The following is a 25,062-nucleotide window of genomic DNA, read 5'->3' as shown; positions in this document are numbered from 1 at the left end:
CCCTGAGGGCCTGACCGACAAGCCTCTTGAGCTTGTCAAAGTCGGCTTTTCTGAAGTCAAGGACTTCTGTGTTGCTGACTGACTTGCCAGCTTTACGGCGGATGGTGAAGGTGATCAGCTCGTGGTCGCTGTCACCCAGCTTCCCATCGATCACTAGGTCGCTGATTAGGTCGTCCCCCGTAGCCAGTACCAGGTCGAGCAGCGCTTCGCCTCTCGTTGGCCCACAGACTTCTTGAGTCAGGTAGAGGTCATCCACGCATGAGAGAAAGCTTTGCGACCGCTCAGATTTTGCTGAGTGATCTTCCCACGAGATGTCCGGGTAATTGAAGTCACCCATGACAACCAAGGTCCTGGACCAAGCGGCCTCAGTCAGTTCCTGGGCGAACTCCTGGTCAAGCTCAGGACTTTGAGTGGGAAGTCTGTAGTAGACTTCCACCATTGTGTCCCGTGCCGTATTCCCCATGAATTTTTACCCAGAGGGTCTCTAGCTGTCCATGCCGGTCGCCAACATCAGCTTGCAGGGACATGTAGCTTTCCTTCACATAGACAGCTACACCCCCGCCCCTTTTGTCAACACGATCCCTCCTGTACAGGGTATAGCCCTCTATACCCGTGGTCCAGTCATGGGTGGAGTCCCACCAGGTCTCCGTTATCCCAATGACGTCATAATTCTTTGCACTGAGCAGGAGGACGAGCTCCTCCTGCTTGTTACCCAGGCTCCTGGCATTAGTGTACAGGCAGGCAAGTGTCCCCTTGGGGGCTCTGGCCTTGCCCACAGATTGTGCCAGGGCTGGGGCAGGGGTGGGCTCCCTTAAGTGCCTTGGTCTGCTGGCTTTGCAAGTGTCGCTCAGCGGGCCAGCAGTGGCAGTAGTCCCCCCATCCCCCATTACTTCAAAGCTGGGAAAAATTCACTGCAGAGGAAGTTAAGGGAAGCTTGTAGTGTCAGGACTCAGGATATACCCATTATGTAGATAATACAGCATCTGCTTCTGCCAGTTTGACAACTTTTAAACACTGTGAGAAAATATCATGGGAACTATGGTGTATAGAAGGACTAGAGAACAAAACAGATGGAGACATGTGGGGGTGAGGTGTAAATAGAAGAGGGTTTACACACCAGAGCTCCATGCGGATATTTCCTACTGTGGCGAACACTGGGGCAGTTCCTGCAAGGCTGTTGTCATATTCTGCCTCTTGTCCAAACATGCTTAAATTACAAGTGGCTATGGGAACCAAATCTATACTACTGTTCTCCATACCAACAGAGAACCTGCACCCACATAAGAAACATCCCCCAGAACTCTGTGGTAGATGAAGATGTTAACAGGTAAGGAAAGATTTTGAAAGACCATATACAACTCCAAGATACAGTCTAAAACAAAGAGATGACATTATCAGTTTGTAAAAATGGCAAGTGAGAAGTCTTGATGCCGTAAGAGAAAAGGTTTAGGTGATATATTAGGAAAACAGTTGCTACCAATGGGAGTGATTAAGGAAAAAACACAATTACATTATTAGAAAAGAGGGTAAGAATCACTATCATTGTGCTAATACTCCAGTAAAGATAAGACAATAGTGGGAATTATGTACAAAATACAGATTCCAACATTAGCTTAAAGTTTGTCAATTTTTTCAGGCTGACCATGCCTTACTCAAAGCCAAACATTTTCTCAACATTCCTTACTGACTATGAGAGAGAGAGAGAGAGAGAGAGAGCACGCGCATATAGACAGACAAGACTCATGAACCTATATAATTTATTAGTTTATATGCACCTTTCAAATGTTCACAAAGAACTCTTGACTGCAAAAGGTAAAGGTAGGCATGAAAGAGGGAAGCATGATTTTCTTTGTTTTTAGACGTAATGAATTACAATTGGCTTGTGACTTGGATGGTTGACTTACATAATTCTCCACCCACCACCATGCTGTTTAAGAACCAATGCATTTGAGCAACTGTAAATATTTTGGCTCTCCTCTTATGGGACAAATGTTTCATTCTTTTGTGTGGTTCTGGGGGTGATAACTTCTCTTTCCACCCTTTGCATAAGAAACAAGCCAGGAATTCTATCTTGATCTGCATCTCCCAGACTCTCATGCTTTTTGTACAAATTTCTGACATATTTTGGTAGCTATTATAATAATATTATAGAGTTTATTAAAGCACTAACCCTGTGCTGGGCTATGCTGCACAAAGATATCATATTTACTCAAATACAAGATGAAGTTTTCCCCCTCATTCAGCTGCTGTGGCTCTGAATGGGGCCAATATTGCTCATGTGGCACAGGAAGGATGTGTGGGGTGCCAAGAAACAGAGTGCGTAATGTAGTGGAAGCATGGGGAAGAGGGCATGTCGTGAAAGGTGGGGCATGGGAAGGGATGCATCAAGAGGAGGGAGTGCGAGACTAGGATGTGGGGTAAGCAAAGCACAGATTAGGGGAAGTGTGAGGAAGGCTAGAGGCTGAAGCTAGAGCCACTGCTACTGCTGGCTGGGCCAGGTACTCTGCGCCCCCAACAGAGATGGAACCAGAGAAGCTGCAATGGTAAGCTGGGTGGCAAGGGGAGGGACCAGAAAGGGATAAGAGGCAAGAGCAGGGGAAGATACTGGGCAGGGAGGCTCCCGCTGTGGGAGCCCCCACAGCTGTCTCCACTTCTGAGCCATTTTAAACCCTATGTAAGCCTTCCAAATAAACAGCATCCTATGGCTCTTGTATACCAGGAACAGTATTTGCTTTTGACCATATTGAGCCATAGGCTCAGGCTCCCACAGGGGGCAACGGAGGAGCTTCTCCAACACAGAAGTACATTGAGGGCTACTGGGGGATGGGTAGGAGGAGAGGGGAGAAGTGGCATGGGGCAGGCTGTCTGTCTCCCAACCACTGCTTTCCTGGGGAGGGGGGGAGAGGCAGCAAAATTTGACCTACATTAAACTAAATTCTAGACATGGAAAATTAAAACAAATTTTTAATTTTTAATGTCTAGAATCTAATTATTGGGGGTCATCTTAAATTCAGAGTTGCCTTGGATTCGAGTAAATACAATACATACTTTTGTTAACTAAGAAGAATGCCCATGCCCCTCCAGCTTGTCAGCTGCAGCTCATGCCAAGGGGGAGTGCACTAGAGCATTATAATGCACAGCTGGAACAGTTTGCCCCAGCAACCTACCTTTGCATTATGCTAGTAAGATGCTTCTTGGATCAGACACACACAGGGGGCTTGGTTTACCTCCTAAATGCCTACCCTCATGGAATGACAGGATTTTGCCCTCTGATTCAGTGTATACAAGACATCCAATTGCTGGTTTGGCATCTAAAATTTGGAAAACAAGCCTATATTTATAGTGAGGTTCCAACCCTGCAATGATATCCAAGGAAACAGGCCTCTACCCCTGAGACAATGCCAAGTCCCAGCAAGTGAACAGAAATTAGTATAAATACAGGACTATTATCTGTGGAACTGGGAACAAACAATTCTTTCAATGTTCATTAAAATATATACAACAAAATTTAAAAGTTCCCTAATATGAGGATAAGAGTGATTCATCACGGTAAAAAAGAACCTTCAAAATAAAAAATACTGTACTTCAAGACAAAGTAACTATGACAACAGAACACATGTTACTCATTCTCCACATCACTAAAAACGGTATCAGCAACCAAAGAACACTGGTTTGCCATCTAAAAAATATTACAAGGTATTCAAAGATTCTGACACTATATATGTATTTTAAAACCATTAGAAAATTATTCTGTCCAGTTCAAAAACCTGTTAGTGGCACAGATGACTTTTGTGAAGATGCATTTATTTGCTCATCTCTAGTCATGAAAAAAATGTTCAGCTTTTTAAAAATTTAGCAGCTTTGGATGTATGCATAAGTTTAAAAGGGGGGGGAGGATTCTGCCATTTTATTACATAAAACAGACAGTAGTAAGAGCAGAAGTTACTGGAAAATAACACCCCTCCTCCTACTCTAGGATACGTTTATTGGGAAAAATATGTATACATGAAAGAACTAGACATTTTGCTTCTTTTCCACTAATTTGTAATGACTGCACTTAACATTTATATTCATTGAAGCAGAGGCAACTTAAATACTGAATTTCCTAAATTAAAGATAACACCCAATATAAAATTTAACAATTTTCACAGTATTCCAAAGCATAAAATCCACAGATGCCCATCAAACAGCAAGACAGATCTTGTATGTATACTTTTGGGCCTCTCTCTAGCAGTAAGCTAGTTCAGCCAGTGGAGATGATGCTACATCGTTCTTTTTTGCATCACAGAACTTTCTTTCTTCCTCAGGAAGACCAGAACCGTCTGTTTATTCTTTGAGAGCTAGAAATCAATTCAAGAAATAAAATGAAACCCCTCTTTCCCCCACTACCTCCAAAGAAAATACAGCAAGCTAGACTTTTGTAGTTTTACCTTTTAGTTTTCCTTCAACAAATGCCAGTAAAGTTATCAATATGGTCAAAACCAGTAAAGTTATCAAGTAGTATCCATTTGTTCAATAGATTTAAAAAAAATATCTTTCAATGAGCTCCTGTGTACAAACCATTTGGTTGATAGTGAGGCTCAAGGAATACTGCTGCATTCCTTAAATCAGCAACCAAACCCTAACCTGGATTTGGCTACAAACTCTAATGCTAAGCTAAAATTTGCATGTCTACCTCATCTCTTATTACATGCATGTGCACACATACACTTGTATATGATCAGAAAACTCAGTGTTGCATAAGCTCAGCTCTAATTAAAGTTAATGACATGTAAGGGGGCTTAGCATTTCTATTTAGGATTTAAAAAATGGATGTAGGTACCTAGGCACCAAGATTTGAAAATTTTGACTTTATATGGAAAAATCAGAAAATCTAGAGTTACATTAAATAGGTTTATAGTTTGTAACTACTTCAAATAATGACCCAACAAGACTTAGTGAGAAACTTTACTGATATAAAATTGTCCACTATGAGCCCTCCTTCATTTTCCACTGAAGTGTTTTATATTAGTCATTGTGAGAGACAGGATACTAGACAACATGGGCATATATAAAAACATACTACACAACAATGCCTTTTAAAATAAAAATGTTACTGTTTTAAGTACTAACATCTGGGAACTTTCCAGGGCAATAGGGAAGTTCAATGCTGATTGGGAATTTTTTACCAAATGGATATGAATTCTGTTTCTAGCCCTGCAGAATCAATAGGCACTAGTGAAAAGAGACCAGAATTGAACAGTGTCTGCCCTGCCCCTCAGACCTACATTATCTGTGGTAAAGTATGTTTATGTAAGGTTAATTAAAAGGAAATAGTGGTTATAAGCTGTAATGATACCTCAAAGGTTGGAATGAATCCAGGGGAAGATGGATAAATGGGTGAGAAAAGGTAAATTATATAACCAGTATAGTACAGCTTATTATTTGCACTTCATATGAGGTGCTCATATACATATGGGCTGTACTATATATATATATATAAAGGCACCTCATATGAAGTGCAAATAATAGGCTATACTATATTGGTTATATAATTTACCTTCTCTCACCTAATTATCCATCTTCCCCTGGATATATCTATATCTCTATACATCTATATCTCTATAAGAAATATTTATATTCATTTCTATGTATGTTGAACATGCATATACCTGTATATGTACAGATTTCCACCTATAAACTCAGACAATACATTAGTGAAATAACATGCACTGGCTGCCATAAGTAAAATGATACATTTTTCCTATGATGTTAAATATAACATCTTCAGAACTTGTGTTTAAATAACCTTTGCTAGGCTAATTTATTAGCACCATCCATCCTGGCTGAGCTAAAGTCTAAGCCATTTCACCTGTTTTAATGGTATGGATGAACACGAAGCTACAAAGTCAAAATATTCAGGTTTTTCTGACCACAGATTATGGGAGTGTAGCGTTTGTTTTATAGCCATCAACCTGCTCAATTGAATCACGTCCGCCTGAGCTTAACAGCTTAAAATTCATTCCACACAGCCTGCAGTGCTGACATGGATATGATAAGACAGAAGAACAGGAACACCACTCTGAAGTAACCTAGCTGAACTGCACATGTTCTGACCCTTTTTGAACTCCCTGGAGCTTTTGTTACCTGGCAAATGCAGCTCTAAAACTGCTCTTGTATCTCCAGATCTTTGCTCTTAGCCATGCAGAAGCCTATTTCTCTCTGGGACTGGCAGCCAGAGAGGTGTTCTCTGAAGAAGGCTTCTAAATGTGTGTGCAAGCTGAACTCCTACTGAACTGAATTAATTATTAAAGATGCAGATGGAGCTGTCCAAATGATAAGAACAGCTCCTGACGTGTCATGATCCAAGCTTTCATTAAACCATTTCAGGCATACTAATGGTTTCCCACCGCTCATTACTTACATGCTCTTTTCTCATAGATATAATAACCCTGGTGCCCATAGGCATGACAGTCTATGGAAATAGTGAAGCTGAAAGTTTTGTGTCTTCCTCGGAAGACAATCTTCCTTCACAGCTGCCTTCCATAACCCATGTTGTATTAAACTGGGTACAGACTTTAATGCATCTGGATTTAACCTCAGGGAAATTATAAATCAAAGAACAGTATCGTCAAGAATACATACTATTTCATTAATAGTACAATTAAAATAAACATCTTAAAAAAATCTGAACTAGTTATAGATGTTCAAGAGACTAATAATACAAAACTCTTGCATGCCTTTTGTAATGGATACACAGCTTTACAAATATCGCTTTTTTCTTTGTTGCACACAGATTATTTTTCAGCCATTACACCGCTCACACTTTCCCTTCTTTCTCTCTCTCCCTCCCTAACTCACCCCCTCTCTCAATTGGGACGATTAGAGGGCAAAGCAATTGCTAGAAAAGAATTACTCCCAGGAACTGCGCTGTGATTGCTACCTGCTGTTTCATATTTTTGAAGTTGGGAATACTGCTCCCAAAGGCCTTTCACTTCTCAGCCTAAATGATTTGCTGGAGGATAATAATGTCATGGCCGGTAAATAATAGTGGACTCTGTCTGTACATGGTCAATATGATTAAATGTCCTTCACCTCTCTTCTCATACTGACCTGGTTATGAAGAAACAAAAATGCCCTCAGCAATGCCCAAAGCCTCCCAAGTGAAATGTTGTTTAAAAGAGAGAGAGAGAGAGGAGTGACCTAGCAAGTGCTCACGATACACAAAGTTAAAAAAGGAGACCCTAAAGCACTAACTAGTTGAACTGTATGACACCAAACTTCAAACAGCTCCCTTTTTACAATCACAGCAATCATGTATATAACTTCATCTCTTGTAACAATATGATCTGCCATCTTTTTAAATCCAGTTGAAGGCTTACCTTTGCATTAAATTCTAAAATAGAAGGTATTTCCTTTATTTTAAATGGGCTAAATAGGTTAACCCATTCTATATAAATAAAAGTCTTTGTCTGTCTGTCTGTAACAGTTTATTCACACTGTTTGGTTGTCTCAGCAGCCAATCAGAATGCATTAAGAGACAGGAGGCAGCGATGCACCACCATTACAGCAGGGACAGAGGACAGAATGGGGGAAGGGGGCGAGTGCTCCCCTCTGCCCCGCCCTGCTCCCTGGAGATGGTGGCACAGGGTACTGGCTGAGGGGAATGGAGGGGCAAGCTCCCCCCCCCCCCCACTCCTGGGATTGGGCCCGCTGTGGCGGGGGGGGGCAGAGGAGGGAGAATATGGGGTCCGCACTGCTGCAGCATGGGGCAGAGAAAATGGGGTTGCACCTGCGCAGCAGGGGGAAGAATGGGCCCAGACCTGAACTGCCGGGGCGGGGGGGAATGGAGGGAACAGGGTCAGGCCTAAAGTAGGGCAGGAGGGGGCAGGGCTAGATGAGGATGGGTCGCTAGGGGCACAGGGCTGGACCGTGGGCTCCATCCCCGCCAGCCCCCTATCATCCTTGATGGGCAATATACTAGTTTAAAATAAGACTGTAGTGGTCTTAACAACGTTCCTCGTATCTCAGGAAGAATATAATCTCCTATCTCATTCTATGGATATATATGCACACATATATATGTACACATATATAAACTTTGACATTTGAAGAAAGGAAGCTTCACATAAGATACTCTTATATCTTTGAGATTGTATAAACTGAAACATCCACTTGTTCACTGTAGACCACCTAATTAGTTGGCAAAAAAGTAAGGTATTTAAGGAAGACTTCTAAGAAAAACAAAGCTGCTAGAATAGAACAGTCCTAAATACGGTTAGTGATACCTCAGCATAGTATCTTGACAAAAGAGAAATCACATATCAAATATTTTGCTCTCTCTTACACTGTAATTTATAAAATCAGAAAGAACCAATTTATTTTCACTTTCTGGAAAACAGAAATGTATAAGCTACATATATACATATATATATACATATGGGAAACATTTATATTCATTTAAAAAATGTGACTATAACACGCAATGCTTTGTGTATAGATCAGTAAAAATTAGGAAGTTGGAAATTAAGGCTCACAGTCTGTCTTGGAGGCTGAAAAAAAGAGAGAGAATATGAAACTTGATATTGAGAAGACCATGTCAGATATTATATGAAATTTTGGGCTTTTCTTAATTTTTGTCAAAACTATTGCATCCTACACATCTACGTTCTAGGTATTTACCTTAGGTATCTAAAAATACCATTCAAAGCAACTCTGTTCTTCCAAATTATGGTATAAAAAGTCTCCTAAAACAGCAGCCAGGAACCTTGTCAACCTGGCTCAGGGCTGATGCAGGCCAGGTGGCTTCAGTAGCATCTCAGCAGCATTAGGCTTTTCTTGTGCCCATGCCATGGCAGCTGGGAGTTGTACCTGCACTGCTAATGGTTCTCCAAGCCCTCTGCCCCCCAGCTGTGGCACATCAGCAGCTGGAAGCTCCCTGGCCTCAGCACAGCTCCCCACTGGCTGGAAGCTGTGCCTATGCTGCAGCCTTGATAAGCATGCGTGCATAGGTGGGGCAAAGCAGTGGTGGCACAGGTGCAGCTAGACGTTACTTGTCCCCAGCACAGCTTCTTCCTGCTCAGTCTCAGCATGTGCACAGGCAGTGTCCTCCAACTCCGTGGGCTGCATCCAGTCGCTCCACTGACCAGATGCAGTCCATGGGCTGTATGCTGCCAATCCCTGTCCCGGCATATGCTAGATGTATTTACTGTGAAGGCTGGGATGATACTGGAAATATACAATGGATGTATAAGTTAACCACTAGATTTTTAATCATGGTTATACAAATAACCATACAAATAAAGTATGTACCTAACCAATTAGAAATGGAATGAATCACAACTTTCTGTGGGGTACAAAATACTCTAATTACTATTTACATAAAAACATGTGCAGTTCTGTAAAGCTATGGAACAGCCTTTCAAAGCAGATGGGGAGAGGAGAATCAAGAAAGCTTAGTTATTTCAGAACTAAGCTTGATAGGTTCATGGAATGGAGTTTGTGACAGGAGAGGAATGATCCTGAAGATGGAAATTAAAGTTTTGTGGTGTAACACTTCAAGTGCTTGATCTGTGGTTGTCCCCAAGGGGAAGCTGCAAGTAGATGTTATTGCCATGTGTGGTTGCTTGCATATGATAAGTTTTGTGGTAGAGTCAAGTTCTTGAACATCATGACAGTACATGGCTGGATCTGGTGGCAGGTGCTTCAACCAAAAGCAATGGCCTTAAGGTGAGATGAAGTTTCCTTGTGACTGAGAGAGGTTGCAGCTTCCTTGTGGTATTTGCCATAGGGATTGTAGACTTACCATAAAACAGGAACCTTAAAGCAAGCTAGATGTCTTTTCAAGGATGCACTTTAGTTTAGACTACAGGAAATATTATACAATGCGTGTCTAAGGCAGGTCAGGCTGGCCAGTTGTGACAACTCCGTGATCAAAAGTTCCCTTGTCTGTTCACCCTTCCCTCTTGAATTCTCAGTATGCTTATGGTGCTTGTTCCACCACATATATTGGATTAATTATTTCCATGTTTCTGCCCATCACTTGTATGGGTCTGGAAAAAATTTCCCTCCAACCTTGACTACTATTTTTTAAGTTCTACCCACTGTCTTCAGAGATTGGTCCCACCTAGAAACTGAAGACTGGATGAGGTATACTTGTGTTCCTAACGGTACCGAGAAACCTCACAGAGGCCCGGCTGCTGGGTCTTGCTCATATGCCCAAATTCAAACTAACCACTAGGTTTTAGATTACAATGGAATTTTCCCTGAGGTCAGATTGGCAGGGACCATTCAGGATAGGTTTTTTTGCCTTCCCCTGTAGGCATGTTCGTCTTCCATTTCATAGCATCATCTGGGTATACATTTTCTCTTAACAAATCCCCTGACCTTGCAAAAATGTAAGGCACTGGCACACGTGCCCCTGAGCTCTCCTTGTTTAGCTGTCTTCTTGTGGCACATAGTAGGACAAAAGACCAAAAGCCTTAAAAACTACAAAGCATCTTAAGTTGTTTAGGGGTGTGTAAAGCTATTTAATGAGTTGTGGTGCATGTGAGTATCTGTGGATAGGGAGTACAGTGAACAAAAAGGCTATTGCATTGTTGCCTGCAATTGTTGGGGATCAAATCTGATGACAGCTGGTCCCTTATTTCTACACATACATGCATGAGCATACATACAGAGAAATATTTATAATTACATAATCAAATATGCATACGCATAAACATGCACATGTATGCAGAAATTATTAGACTGAATTATTTTTCAAACAGTGTAGAATGTCTATTTGGGACATACCATTCTGTTGGGAAAACAGTTATATTTTTTTTTTTAACATGAGCAACAGTGATGATAAAAATAGTAATAATGGCTCCCTTGCAAATCTGTATTTAGTACGGAATTGATTTGTCATATGACTGCCATATCAATATGACCTTGAGTATTAAAACCATTAGGAAAAAAGTTATTGAATTAAAACTCAGCTTGGTTTTGAACAGTAACGATTGGTCAATACCACTTTTTACTTGGAGATTTCTAAACATTTTAAATCCCCTGTTAACATTAAAAATGTGTTATTAGAATTTTCATGCAAACCTCTGAGAATAGGGGTGATAATGACTGATGTTGGTCAGCCCCCATAACGCAACCTTAAAATGAGGCAAAAAAAGAACAAAAAAAATCCAGATAAGGAAAAGCATTCTTACCAGAATAATGAAGGTAACTGGCCCAATGAAACTCCAGATAAAACAGTTATCTATGTGGAGCCAGCAACTGTGATGAAGAAAAAAAAAAGAGGGGTGAATGATTATATTAACCCTTCAGTTGTACAAATGAAAATTGGAAAAAAACAATTAAAAAATCCTTGAACAAGTCTTTCAAAATGAGTAATGAGGCCACCCTGAACAACAACATTCTCATCGTGGGCATTTTCCCCCTAACCTAGGGCTGCTTTGTTGTGCACTGTTTAACAAAGCTGTTCACCATCTACTCAGTTTCTCTCTCTGTATACCATTATAGCATCAAGAATAACTAATGTGGTTACAAAGTACCTCTTTCTCTCTTCTAGGTTTAGTCAAAACTTTTGCTATAGCCTGATGAACCCTAACATCAATAAATGCTTTATTTTTCACAGGCTTTCTGTGTAATCTCCAAAATTTGCTTTAACTTTATATCATATGCAAAGTGCTTACCCCTGAGGAATGCAAGATAGAAAATGTTCAGATGTCATGTTTTGCTACAAAACAGTCTGATATAAATAAAATGCCCCAACTGGGAGTTGAATACTAGGAAAAACACATATGATATTAGACTGAATGATGCATAAACTTATCAGGGTTGACTTCACTTAGTGATTTGTTTTTCATATACCCCAGCTCCCTGTTGAATCCCTTTTATTTGTCTTTCATCAGCAGCAAAATCGAGCAGCTTTCTTACCGTCAACAGTATCCTCCCATACTGTAACTAATTTCATCAAAGGACAAAGTAAACACCATTGGAAGGCAAATTCATGCCTCCAGCAATTCAAATCCTCAGAAACATTCTACATCTACCTTCTGTCACATTCTATACATATCTGTATGTTTATAAATAAAAGGCATTGGCTAATTTTAATCCCACTTAACTCTCCTGATAAAATATTATCAAAGTAAAACATATGGGTTGGAATACTGTACTGTCATAATTCAGAATAAAAGTTCGCTAGAGGGCCAGCTGAACAAAGGCATCTAATGAAGCATTAGCTTAAAACTGGTTGGTTAAGCCGGTCAGATATTTTAAGTTAAGAAGAAATTTTGCTTAATATCCATTTGAGGCCAAAAAGTTATTTACTTTTTCAATTTGTTTCAGGTCAATCTTTTGTGTTAAAAGAAAGACCATAATTTAGAATCTGCCTCTCCAGAGTACAAATTCTCTGAACCTAGAGAATTACAAAAGACTTGATTGTAATTTGTGCACGGCATTGCCATTCTCTTACCAATAAAGCTTTTAGATGCTATTTTAGTCTGTCAGAGACCCTCTGACAGCTAACAGGCTTTAAAAAAATTATTCACTTCAAAAACACTCAGGTCACTTGCAATTACTTACGCTTTCTCTGTTCCATAGCTCTTATAGTCAATAGCTGCTGAGACACCAACTACTGTGGCAGGAAAGAGGTAGCCAGCAACATAATAGTACTTCTTCCTAGAATATTCACTTTCAAATACTTCTACTAACATGAGATAGAGCTGTACTCCTTCTAGGCACATCCAGGCAAATGCTGCCAGGAAGAAAAAGTGTAAGAGGCCTGCAAATATCGGACATGCAATCTGTAAAGAAAGAGAAATATGAAAATGCAAAATACCAAATCCTCACTTTCTTACCTAATGTGATGCACTGCAAATTAAACAGCATACAAATGTATTCAGAAGGTAGGACACCAAAATACACTTCACCAGATATCCCTTTCAGAAGTCCAGGCTAGTTTTCACTACTTGAAAACATGCCCCAGATATTCACAAATGTTAGTAAAGTATTATGTTCACAGGAGCTGAAGAAAGCATCCTCAATCCCACTTTATTTGTTGATATGGGCAGGAAAGCCTTATTAACATTCCTTAATGGTATGAAATATCCAGTGCAAAATGCAAACCCTTAATTTTGAATCTCAGATGTTAACACTATATGGCAAGACTTATATTGTAGATGATTTAGAACATGAAGATAAAGAACAGTTGGTTCTAGATGTATTATTTATATCTGTTTAAAATTCGCAAGCACCCGTCAGAATTTTCTATCTGCTTTAATATCAAATATCACTGCCCCTACTATTTTAGGAAGTTCTGCTGTCATATCAGTAGCCAATTTGATTCACTCTTGTCTAGCTGAAAACTGGATGAATTTCCAAATTATTAAATTTCAAGCCATTCACAGAGCTCTGAGTGATGGGCTGAATTTCACAGAAGCTTCAAAAACTAGCATGCAACACACATACAGGTCTTCAGAGTAAAAAATTCAAGTGTTTCTGGTACATCGACATTTAATTTCAACACCGCTTTGAGCAGTTCCATTTAAATCAGCTACCTTTATTAACAACTCATGCTTCTTAATTGAAAAAACACTACTTTAGTAAAGTGGGGAACAGAGGCCATAATGGTATTTCCGATGCATGTAAATATTTTTTGTGAGTATGTCTATCTTAATCTTTCCTAAAGCTTTTAACTCAGCCTTGCTGTGTCAGTTACATACAGTAAGTTGAAAGCTTGGCAGTGGTATCACGTTAAAATCACATCCATTTCAAATAGTCATTTCAGAGAACAAGATCAATATGCAGACAGAAGACTTACCTTGTATTCAGTCTTATCGATGCCTATTAGAAAAATAAACTCTGCAATGAATAGGTTGATACAAAGGTTCTTGTGAATGGTATTACGGTCACTTTGTAGGCCACGGAAGAAACAGAATGTGAAGATGCAGATGGCCAGGCAGACAAGGGAGATGACAATTCCCACCCAGGTGATGACAGTGAGAAGTAACTCATGCACTCCATCTTTGTACTGGAAACAATCAAGAAGGAAGAAAATTAATACAGCCATTTATCAGGGCAAACAGAAGACTGTTTTCATAGGTAGCAAATTGCTGCTTTATTTTACAAGTGACAGGGAAAAAATAGGTGCTAAGTAATTTATCAATCTTACGTCAGGCTTATCAGAAAAACAAGCTTAGGGCAGGAGTAAAGAAGGGTAGGTTTGAGTACACTGAGATGGATATTTGAGCTAGGCCAGATAATATTTTTACTTTCTCTACTATGCACTGAAAGCTTGAAGAACAGTCTATACAAAGGAGACATTGTATTTTGAATGGATTGCTGGGTATGTATGCAAACACAAAGGAGATTTTTTAAATTTATGATGGTCAATAAAACACTTCCTCAGTCCTTTCCTACAGACCTGCAATGGCATATGGGAAATACTTGGATGGAAGCTTAGGGGGATTACTGATGGGACAAATTAGTTAGAACAAGATTCAGAGATTTTCAACAGAAACTCAAATCTGTTCCGAGTTGCTTGGGGTCAATTCCAAACTGTCCGCTCTGCCTAACTGCTTGTGTGCCCAGCAGGAGCGGGGAGTATTTTTCCAGCAGTAAACCAAGGCAGTCATATGGATAAACGAGCTCTCAGAGGCCTGATGGGTACTTTGGGTTTTAGGTGAGAGCCAAATTCTAGGCCCTAGGGAAGCACTAAGAACACAGTTAACAGGTACTTTGTGCCTTGCCATGGCCACAGAAGCTGGTAGTTGGGCCTCCAAACAAGTTGGTGGAATAGACTCCTCCACAATTACTATCCAGCTGTATCTGGGAACAGCCTCTAACAGTCTCAATTTTTTGAAGGAGTGAAAGTTGAGCTGAGGAAGCAAAAAGCCTACCCTTGTCAGGGAGTGACATCTCATCAGAAAATGCCAATAAAACAAGAGCTTATAAACTTTGGGTTAGCTTCTATTCTACCTAATAAGAATTCTAGTCATCGAAGGGTCATCCTGTCCCATTCTGCTCAAGTTACTAAAAAAATGTTAATGCGTCTACTTTGCAACACATTGCCATCTTGGCCTAAAGACTAAGTTACAAAAAGTAGAGAGCAGGAGGAGGACTGCTCACTGCTTTTTTTTTTTTTCAGGGCCTTGGGCAGGGTTGAAAAGGATCACATATAGGTGCCTAAGTTTACTTTCATGTCTAAATAGGTAAAAGAGGATCTGGTCCTCCTCCTTCCTAGGCTAAGTACAGACAGTTAAAAAGCCCGAGACTGAATTGATTTTATCTTTGCGTGTTAGTCTAAACTATGTAGATTGAACTGATAAACGAGTGAACAGACATTCACTTTTGACTCCAGAAATGCAGCAATATGCCCGCAGTGGCCCAGGCCAGAAGCCGGGGGTGTCAGAACATGCCTCTCTGGTTCAGCTGGAGGAAACAGCTTAAGCCAGAACTAGCCCACCCATCCCGAGAGGGAGTAATCTGGGGGGGAGGTGCAAAGCATCCTGGGATCCTGTGTGTTAAGTCGAATCTGAAGGGGATCTGGGACAGAAGTTCAATAAACTGATTAACCTAAACCAGTTAAATCTGATACTACATTCATCCAGGTTTAGCTTAAATCAGTTTCAGCCATTTTGAAAGTGGTTTATGTACACTGAACTTCTGTTGCGTTACAGATTTGAACTGGTTTCTGATCACTTATTCTGGTGTATATGTAATTTCAGTCCCTAGCTTTAATGTTTTGAGACTTCCCACTCCTTATTTCCTGACCAGCTCTAGGGAGAGGTAGAAAGATGATAAATAAAGAAGGCTGCTTTTGGAAGCTTCTAACGCTCTGTGATTGATCCATCCAAATGTTTACATTTTTCCAAAAATTCAACAGTTACTTATTATCGACTAGAAACAGCATTACTTACAACAACTTCCCGATGAGCCATAAGGATTGCAAAGTTGGTTAGGTGGCTGCAAGCACATGTTGTATGAGTTTTATTTGTGTCAACCAGTTTGCAGCCCTGAGTGGACCAATATCCCATCATAGTCCTCTCTGAATAATTCCAGAAGGAGCAATTTGCATTGAAATAATTGTCAGGCTGAGAGATAAAAGGATAAAATTAGGATTCTACTCACTTTGATGGCAATGACAATTGTTTAATATGTGTAAACGGTAATTTAGATTAAACTTTGCATGTTTCGGACTATAAAGTTTTTCATCAGCAAAATTGTGGACAATGTTGTACACTGCAGATATCTAGTTTAAAAGGGACTTTATAGTCCGAAACAGTCTAAAGTGTAGCCTCAATTACTGTATACCCAATTTGAAACTATTACAATTTCCATCTTGTGATTTTATGCACTGATGGTACACGTAGCCACTTTTTTCCCTCTGCAAAATTAGAATTGTGAATTTATTCTAAAGGGGTTTCACTTGTAGTCAAGCGCTTTTCTAGCCTCAATTTTGGTCTGGCCAAATTTAAATGTAACCATATTTGGGAAAGAGTGGTCTCCTCAAGGTCTAGTTGAAAGAAAAGCAGCAAAGGCAGACAAAAAACCCATCCAAATGTTTCTCCAGGCTAGTCCTAATGGTCTAACAAACAAACTCTCTGCATAAAAACAGGGGGACCCAACTTAGTCAGCAGGTATTACATGAGGAAATAAACATATTGACTTAGCAAAAGACAAGGAAGATGGTCTGTAAATTTTAAGGCACGGCAGACCAGAGAAGCCGCATTTTGTACTCTGCTGATTAAATCTATTTAAATAATTTGGAAAGGTTTTCAAAAGATGGTCCTGAATTAAAGTAAATACCCTCTGTGTCATTTAATTTTGCTACATTAAACAGGCAAGAGTCATAACAGTTGATATTTTCTATCCTGCTGCTAAGGTAAGAGTTAATTTTCACTTAGAAACAAATTAGAGTCATTTACATTTTCATGTTGATTACTGAATTAGCTTTCATTAAGAATACACTTAAGTTCTAATAATCACTGAACCAGGCTCATTTAATTTTATGTTCATAGACTTAAATAAACTTGTGTCTCTGACCTAGTCCAACATTTAAAATTCAAATGGAAAAAAGAACCTCCTCCGCACCCCATCTTGCATTTTCTTCTCTCTTGCTGATTTTATGACCTTCCCATTAATTCATTAGCATAACTCACATCAATGTGTTCCAGGGTAAAATGCACAGGATGAGTCAGGTACACACGACTGGACTCTTTGTTGATGGAGGCTGCAATGACGTGCGAGTTCACTGCAATGGTGCTATTTCGACTGATCAAGTCACTGCCCAGCTTTATGGTAGCATTTTCAGTACTGAGGAACCGTCCCAAGCTTTTGTAAATGATGAAAACCAATTTTGCTAACCCTATTTAAAACAAAACCAAACAACCTACATTATCGTGTCATGGAATTGTAGCCGAAGAATACAATGCATGTTTCATATTCTGTCAAAATGAAAAATAAAGCATTAGGAAATAGAAAAGCATTTGCAGGATTTGGATTCCAGATGAAAATGCTTCATGCACACTGTGTAAAGAGCCACTGAACGGTTTTTTACTTTTGCTAAGGGATGGATTAATATGCTCTGAAATGAAAAGTTTAAGTTATTATAGCTTTAAATATGGTTTTACAGTTTAAAGGAGTCATACTGTTCACATTCCCAAGACTCACCGTTCCTGCTGTTCTGTTTTATCGTGCTTGAGGAGAGCTGGATTGAATTGCCTCCTTTACTGCCCTGAGGAAACTTCAAGTCCTGTACCTGGCCTTCTGTACTGAGCATGGCAACTTCCAGAACTAGTGAGAACAAGGGAGAGAGGAAGATAAAAACGCAGAAATCGTTTTTTGGTGAGATTGCAATGTGTCAGTTGATAATTTTCTGAAATGTCCTTATTCAGCTGTCTTTGTTTGTCTCTACAAGACAGATGTGTGCTAGCATGTTTCAACATTGTTTAAATGTTGGACAAAAATAAATGCCTTAAAAGTACTACAAAAATTTAGATTGAATAAATGCATAATTTTTGGAACCTTGAGTGCCTCTACTGCACTGATCATTATTTTTCCCCACAATTTTTAACATGGATTTTGCAAGATCAAGACTAGCCAAAAATGAATATTTAGACAAATAAGTATTTCTGTATCAAGGGCCTCGCATATAGTTTTTCTGATTATATCTAAAGGATTACTGAATGCCATTATGATGTTCTACTGGATGTATTTTAAAGTGAAGACTCAAATGCAGTTATTTAACTCAATTTAATATAGTGTGGCTCGTAAGTTTTACAAGATAACCAAGCAACACTGCAATCTCTTTGATCCAAAAAATTACCCAGGCCATAACAACTTACTTAGCAAATATCTTCATATTTGTATTAAACCTGGCATTTATCCCCAAGATACACATTTTATTTAATAATGATTTTAATTTATTTTCTTCCATATTGTTAATAATGAACAAAAATGTTCACAATGGCAAATAAACAAAAGAAGTTAAAATCTGGCAGATGCTTTATTATAGAAACTATGTATTTGACTACTGAGACCAATAAATGTGAAATTCTAGCTCAGCCAAGTGAAGGAGAGTTTTAGGAATTTTCAGGAATGTTTTTAAACAAGCAAAAAAGATCAAAGAAATTAAAAGAATGGGAGTCTACCACAAGCCTTTCTTGAGATAAGACTTTAACTTCTTTTTCTGCAAGAGACTTAGTTTCAATTTGTGTTTGAAGGACTCGTCTGTTAGGTTCTGATTGACATCAATACCCTTGACATCCGTAATATATTATTAATTACGATTTGAATGCAGCATCTCATAAGCACTGACACATACAGTCTTACTGAACTAAACGGAACTGTTCACATATGTCAGTGTTTGCAAAATGAAATGTGAATGAGATGAGATTCTCAATAAAGCCCAATCTATTTTATAGGAAGCTCTTCCCTTATGAATGAAATGCAGGCACATTTGGAGAGCTGCACCTTTGCTGCTTTTGGAAGAAAAACTAAAAGTAAAACTACAAATAAAAAAGGTGATGAAGTAAAAGATTTTAAAATTAACATCTTCATTAATGTTTAATTTTGGTGGAAAGTCTCCAAATTTTTCTCACAAGAAAATTTTACTAAAAAGGGGACAAAACTCCCCAAATATTTCCCAAAGGGCAATTAGTGTAATTTTTTCTAAATGACAGCCATACAAAAGTGATAGTTTTATGTTGGAAGAAAGAGCCACCATATAAAATTTAATAATGTTTGGGCATCCATAATATAAATTTGGATATGTGAAAATAGAAGTGAACAGTTTGTACCAATATTACATTTCATAATATAGGACCAGGACACTGTTTGAAAGAAGAAGATGGAAGTTTAAATTATTACATATTTGTATATAAACAAAGCCAAAGCTAATCTCAAGTCCTCCACTTCTTCCTTATCTGCCATACCAGCAAAATCCTGGTCCTGGAATATTATAGTAATGTCCTCATTCCCAAATCTGTCATTCCATCCTGAAGCCTTTGGGCCAACGCTACTCAGATTTATACGATTTCAAAAATATCTCACTGAGCTTGACTCCTCAGTGCACCCTCGGTGCAGAGACACATTAACTCTTCCACACCGCAGTGGTCTCAGCCATAACAAGGATATACACCTGTGTTTGTACATCCTTCATACTGAATCCTTTCATTTCAGTGCCACTATTTAAATTCTAAATTATGCTCCAAGTCTCTTCAGTTATTTTGCAATCTCTGGAGCATAGCTATTCTGCATTATGGGGGATGTAGTTCACTGAGCACATTTTCACCTGAAGGCAGTTGTGTTTAATATAAACGTTTGGTCCATGTTCTAGGTGCCTAAAATATTTAACTGGCAGAACACATTGCAAAAAGTAATTTAAATTCATTAGGAGCAGATTATATATAATGGGAAAGCATTTCCACAGCTCTGCACCAAGCATTTCAGTTACTTCAGAAAATCCATACCCTGGCATTTAAGCACTCTTCATATCCATACGTTCTGCTAATGATTTTTCAATTGTAAATCAACTTTGCAACAAAAACTACTTTACTTTTTACACTGCATTAATTATGCTACAGAAGCAGCAGGGTTTTAAAACTAATTAAGAAAACATCACCACTTATAAGAATTTGCTTTTCAACATGGGAAGCTGTACCACCAGGTGCTGCCATAGCTTTCTAAGTGTATGTGACTCTTTGGCTGAATTGTTGATGTTTCAAGCTGTACAGTGCTTGAAACTGTACTTGAAGAAAAATTCACTTACCAATATTTTCTGTGGGCATTGAGACTCTAGTTGGGTCTACGAAATTGTCAGCCAAGACAAAAGCCCCTTCTTCCAGTGTATCAAGTAACATTGTTGCAGCGTGCGCTTGTTCCGAAGAATTCATATCTTTCCAGGATTCCAGAGCTTCAGGCCTGAGCAGGTTGTCCACTGTGTCAACAATTGCCTGCATTCATTAGAAAACTATCATTAGGGCTGACTGCCCTAGGCAGCTAGGGAGAATTTCCAACATTATCTGGTGACAATTGTAATACTTAACTGTCAAAATGATTTACTGTGATTTAATGGCACCGGAAAACTATTTTCAACAAGAAAATATTTCCAACTCTGTTGAATTAGCACTCATAGATTTGCACTAGCCACCAGCAGTGTGCTGTTTGTAACTAGCAAACATGAATACCTGGCTTGTCTCAAGTCAGATATAAAGACAGTATTATTAATGTGCTAAAAAAATGTAAGAACCAATGCCACTTTGCCTGTGGCCTTAATTTCAAAGTTGATGTCAATATACATAATTCCCCTTTAAAACACACTAACACCAAAACTGGCAAGTTTAGGCAATACTACTACTCTGGAAACATAACACAATGCATGCAGCTACAGTAATATGAGCTGCTGTCTAAGATAAACTGTCATCTTTATTACAAGAGGCATGAAATGAAGATGCCTCAGCGGTTATAAATTAGCGTGCTACACTCTCACTCCCCCTCCTGTTTTCGTACCTGTTCACAGATACTTAAAAAGATTACTAACTCCCATTCCTGCACAAGGGTCAGTTAACAAAGGAAATCAATAGAGCAAACAAGATGTCCAGTGACTGTCCCTGTTATCACTAAAGGCAAAATAACAAAACTGAGCAAAGTTGCGACTTCAAAAATCCGCATTGTGACCGCTCTATCTTCACATATTAGGGTTCATTAAGCTGCATATAAAATATCAGTAAATAAAGGGGGAAAGGAATTCAGAGACATCATTATATTCTCTTTACAAAATAAACCAATCAATCACAGTAATCAGTTAATCAATTGAAGGCAAGCTCTTACATTAATGCATAATGTAGCTGTGCATTGAATATGCCATGCATTGCTGAATCACCATGTTTACTTTGTCCCATTTACCTAGTCATAATGTGTCATTAAGCGTATATATATATAAAAAAAATTATATATATATATATAATTTGTTTGATCAATTTAAAAGCACTGGGAATGGAAACAGAACACATTATACAAACAAAAAAAGATGCTGGTTTGGAATACTACACTCTGTGCACATGAATGAATACGAAAAGTTGGTTGAGGCTATTGTCAGAGCAAGATTAATTAGCCTAATCCATCTTAATATCCTCTTTCTGTCTGCATTGTGAGCCATCACGACCTTCCTGGCAGGTGGAAGATACTTCGAAGTGGCATTAAAGCCTTTTTTCCTTCTCTAATGGGAGACAGAATAGTCAAAATGCTCACACTGATACTGCTGCAGCCATTAACTAGAGTGGAACAGAAATTGGTCTGCAGAGGCCAGATTCATTAGTCACCAAGAAATACAGATTGGAGCCTCTAATCTGAGGTACAAATGAATCCTCTGTCACAAAGTGGGAACTTGCTTCATTTGCATAGTGTAAGTCAGCTTTTGATTTGTAATTTCAAGAGGTTTATTAGTCTTATCTGAACAGGGAAGCTCATTTGAGACCTACTGAAAATGACACTAGTCAGAAATTAAGGTCGTGCTACAGTTTCTTGTGCATCTATATACAGTGCTGATTATATGCATTCATTAACTTGAGGCATTCCTTATTTATTACAGTATAATCTAACTCTTTGTATTTCTCTAGTGGAATCACAATGATCATCCATGTAATAACATTTTGCAGCACTCATCTCTGCCAAAAAGAGGGAGGGGGGAAAAAAGAAAACTACACCTGTCTCTGTGACATGAGTCTTGGACAACACACCAATTACAGTACTACAGTTCAAACTTTAACTTTCATCTTAAAAGGTGACTTGCAAATAGAACTATGACATTTCAAGCCACTCCAGCAATATCTGCCATGCTCTCTATTAACCAGGCTAAAAGGAACAATCAGAAAATTATTATTTAACATATGGCTCTCCCAACTCCCTTTTTCTTGCAAGATCTTGCAAAATCTTGCTGAGACCAGGTGGTACCTATGTTTTTGCACAAGAATGTACTGGAGTTGAGACTGGAATGTGAAACCATCTTGTATTCAGGAGCCACTCTTAGGTAAGTGTATTTTATTATGTTGTGCGGTGTTTCAAAGTTGTATTATTCTTGTAAGCAAAAGCTAGGAAGATTAAAAAAGAAACTTTGAAAAACCGTGCAATATAATTTTTAAAAGCCACTTACATGATCTAGCTTGGGTCAGTTTCTTCTGCTAATAGGACTGCTTGGTGACAGTGACATCGTTGGCATGGGATTACAGACTGGGGACTGGGCATTATACAAACTGACAACTGAAGATCTAAAAGAAATTAAAAATTAGGTAACAATGTGCTATATGTCTCCTTGTAGCATGGTTAATGGGACACTTGCCACATTTTGCACTAGAAAAAATTTAGGAGCACTTGTATTTTATTTGCAGTTCATCCTGACGTTGCCATATTTGGTCTTTGTAATGACTCTTAAATGAATCTTTGGAGAAAATAATTCTTACTGACATTAAGAGTGAACCACAGAAAGAACAAAGCAGGCTGTATAATGTGATTTTTTTTCATGCACATACATTATGGCTAAGCAGTCTTTGATACAAGAAACTACCAACATGATGCCTTTTCTGTTAGATTGCCAGATTTGTTTTTCCCCAGAGAGTAACACAAGGAAAGAGAAGGTTATCTCCAATTCAGATAATGCCCAATGCTGTTCTTGTACTTTTGGACAAGTGGAAGAGAAAAAAAAAGTTGTAAACTTTGATATTTGCTTATTCTGAGAGTTTTATACCTGTGCAAAGCCAACATTTGTACAGTTGATATGGGGCACAATACACATTTATCAAAGACTGAAATACATAGGATCATGCAGCAAGATGATAAAGCGTGGCAGGTTGCTGAAGCAGGGAGAAAGCAGGGTGACAGCACAGGAGAGATACCTTAAGGTAAGCCCTGCATGTCTTCTCTCGTTTTTGGAGCTTTTTAGTAAGAAAAAAGAAAATCAGAAGTTAGACACATTCTGGAAAGCTACAGAAACATCCAAAAATTAGGCTGGTGTGTCAAATCCTAAATTTGCATTATAAAGAATCTGGTTGTCTTGTCTAATGTTAGCCCAATGAATTTCCATGGGGCTCTGCAAAATTATGGAGCACATGGCTTTCCAGCCATAACACAGACTAAACCTACATTTGCTGCACTAGTATAAGTTCTGTGCAATGCTTGAGGTGAGACTATGCCTCCGTGGCCGTATCTGCAGTTTCTGGAGTAGATTTGTTGAGCACCATTGCTAGGAGTTTTGAATAAAACTCATCTTTCCAAGGGCTAAAATGTCACAGTTACCAAGGATGGATGGTGTGAAAAATGAGACAGTCCTTCCATAACAGACTGGGCAAAAAAGCATCCCTTAATTTGTACAGTAAGGGCTAACTCCATACAAAAGGGAGGAAGAGGCAAGTCATGAAGCTTAGCATCCAGAAAAAACTAGAATAACCCTATTTTTAATAATTCAAAAGCCAACAGCTATTTTTATCTGATTTACTTATTTGTTGATAGTAATAACTTGATGGATGTGTAATATCCCCAATTATCTTTAGTTACATGAACTGACATCTAAAATAAGCTAATGAACTTTCTAATCCTGCAACATACTTTATGGCACCATTGACCTTAGCATATGAACAGGGCTAAAATTGTTGCAGAACAAGCTTTTTAAATTCTTGTTACTCTTGAAAGAAAAGTACTGCCCCCTTTCTCCCAAATTAGGAATATATTTTAATAAAGGGTACAAATATATTTTGCCTCAGTCAGCTGCTGAAGGTTGCATCCTGTCACCGAATTAATATAATTTACAGACTCTTGCGGATTTGTTGTTTTTTCCCCCTACACCCTTTATTTCTCATGCCGGCAGGAAATTTGAGCATTCCAGAAAAAAGTATAGATTTGGCAGCAATGTTTCTGAAAGGAAAAACATAACCCACAGGGAAGGGGAAGGGTGTTAAAGTGCGTACCTTGTTATAACTCCGTCCAGCAGAGTCCTTTTCACTAGGCCTCAGTTCTTGCAGTTGAGCATCAAGAATATCCACCAACTGTTCCATCAGTCTCACTGATGAACTTACATCACCAGCAAAGACTGGTCCTTTGGTGTGTTTAGCCAGCTCATTGGCAAGACTAGCAGCATTTTCTCCACTTCTGATCTGAAATGACAATTTATATTATCTCAGCAGGATCCCTTGTTCTGCTTGCGGCTCCTAATTCCAATTCCCTGCATACCTTTGTTGTGGTGAAATAACCATTTGCACATACATTGAAATCTGCAACTAATTGAGACCAATAACTTTCTCTTTATCTCAGAAGATTAAAGGTTCTTAGATCCATGACACACAAAAGCAGTTCTTAACAGCCATCAAAAGCAGAAATCAGATTGGTAATTTTGGGCCAGATCTTCCATTTCATCTTCACTTTTATTTTACTGCTATTATCAGACACTGAGAAATCTATTTGCTCATACCAGCGCTTGAGGCATTTGAAAGTCAAGTAGCTTGGTATTGACAGTGAATTATTTAGTTTTCCCATAAACTCAGTAACGCTCATTAGGGAGGGGAACACAAAAAAGAGGAACTGTGCTCTAAACATATT

The 25,062-nt window shown here is 38.9% G+C and overlaps 1 protein-coding gene across 10 annotated transcripts in view; it reads right to left on the bottom strand.

Moving 5' to 3' along the window:
• Window positions 1-25,062, bottom strand: part of ADGRL2 (adhesion G protein-coupled receptor L2) — a 493,138-nt gene that overhangs the window by 23,693 nt on the left and 444,383 nt on the right. For 7 of the 10 annotated variants that reach the window (XM_090049620.1, XM_090049624.1, XM_090049625.1 and 4 more), the window contains 9 exons: window positions 24,435-24,620; window positions 23,367-23,405; window positions 20,246-20,429; window positions 17,647-17,769; window positions 17,136-17,341; window positions 15,894-16,067; window positions 13,796-14,005; window positions 12,559-12,779; window positions 11,181-11,247 (listed from right to left, as the gene is read on the bottom strand). In XM_090049620.1, the coding sequence (XP_089905746.1) occupies window positions 11,181-11,247; window positions 12,559-12,779; window positions 13,796-14,005; window positions 15,894-16,067; window positions 17,136-17,341; window positions 17,647-17,769; window positions 20,246-20,429; window positions 23,367-23,405; window positions 24,435-24,620 (1,410 nt within the window). The remainder of the gene's footprint in view (window positions 1-11,180; window positions 11,248-12,558; window positions 12,780-13,795; window positions 14,006-15,893; window positions 16,068-17,135; window positions 17,342-17,646; window positions 17,770-20,245; window positions 20,430-23,366; window positions 23,406-24,434; window positions 24,621-25,062) is intronic. The other 3 variants (XM_090049621.1, XM_090049627.1, XM_090049623.1) reach the window with 1 other exon arrangement.

This window comes from Crocodylus siamensis, chromosome 5, assembly GCF_052110815.1.
Source record: "Crocodylus siamensis isolate JL-2025a chromosome 5, ASM5211081v1, whole genome shotgun sequence".
Classification (NCBI taxonomy): Eukaryota; Metazoa; Chordata; order Crocodylia; family Crocodylidae; genus Crocodylus; species Crocodylus siamensis.
Note: the sequence above shows the minus strand (reverse complement) of the source record. Positions and strands in the feature narration are given on the sequence as shown.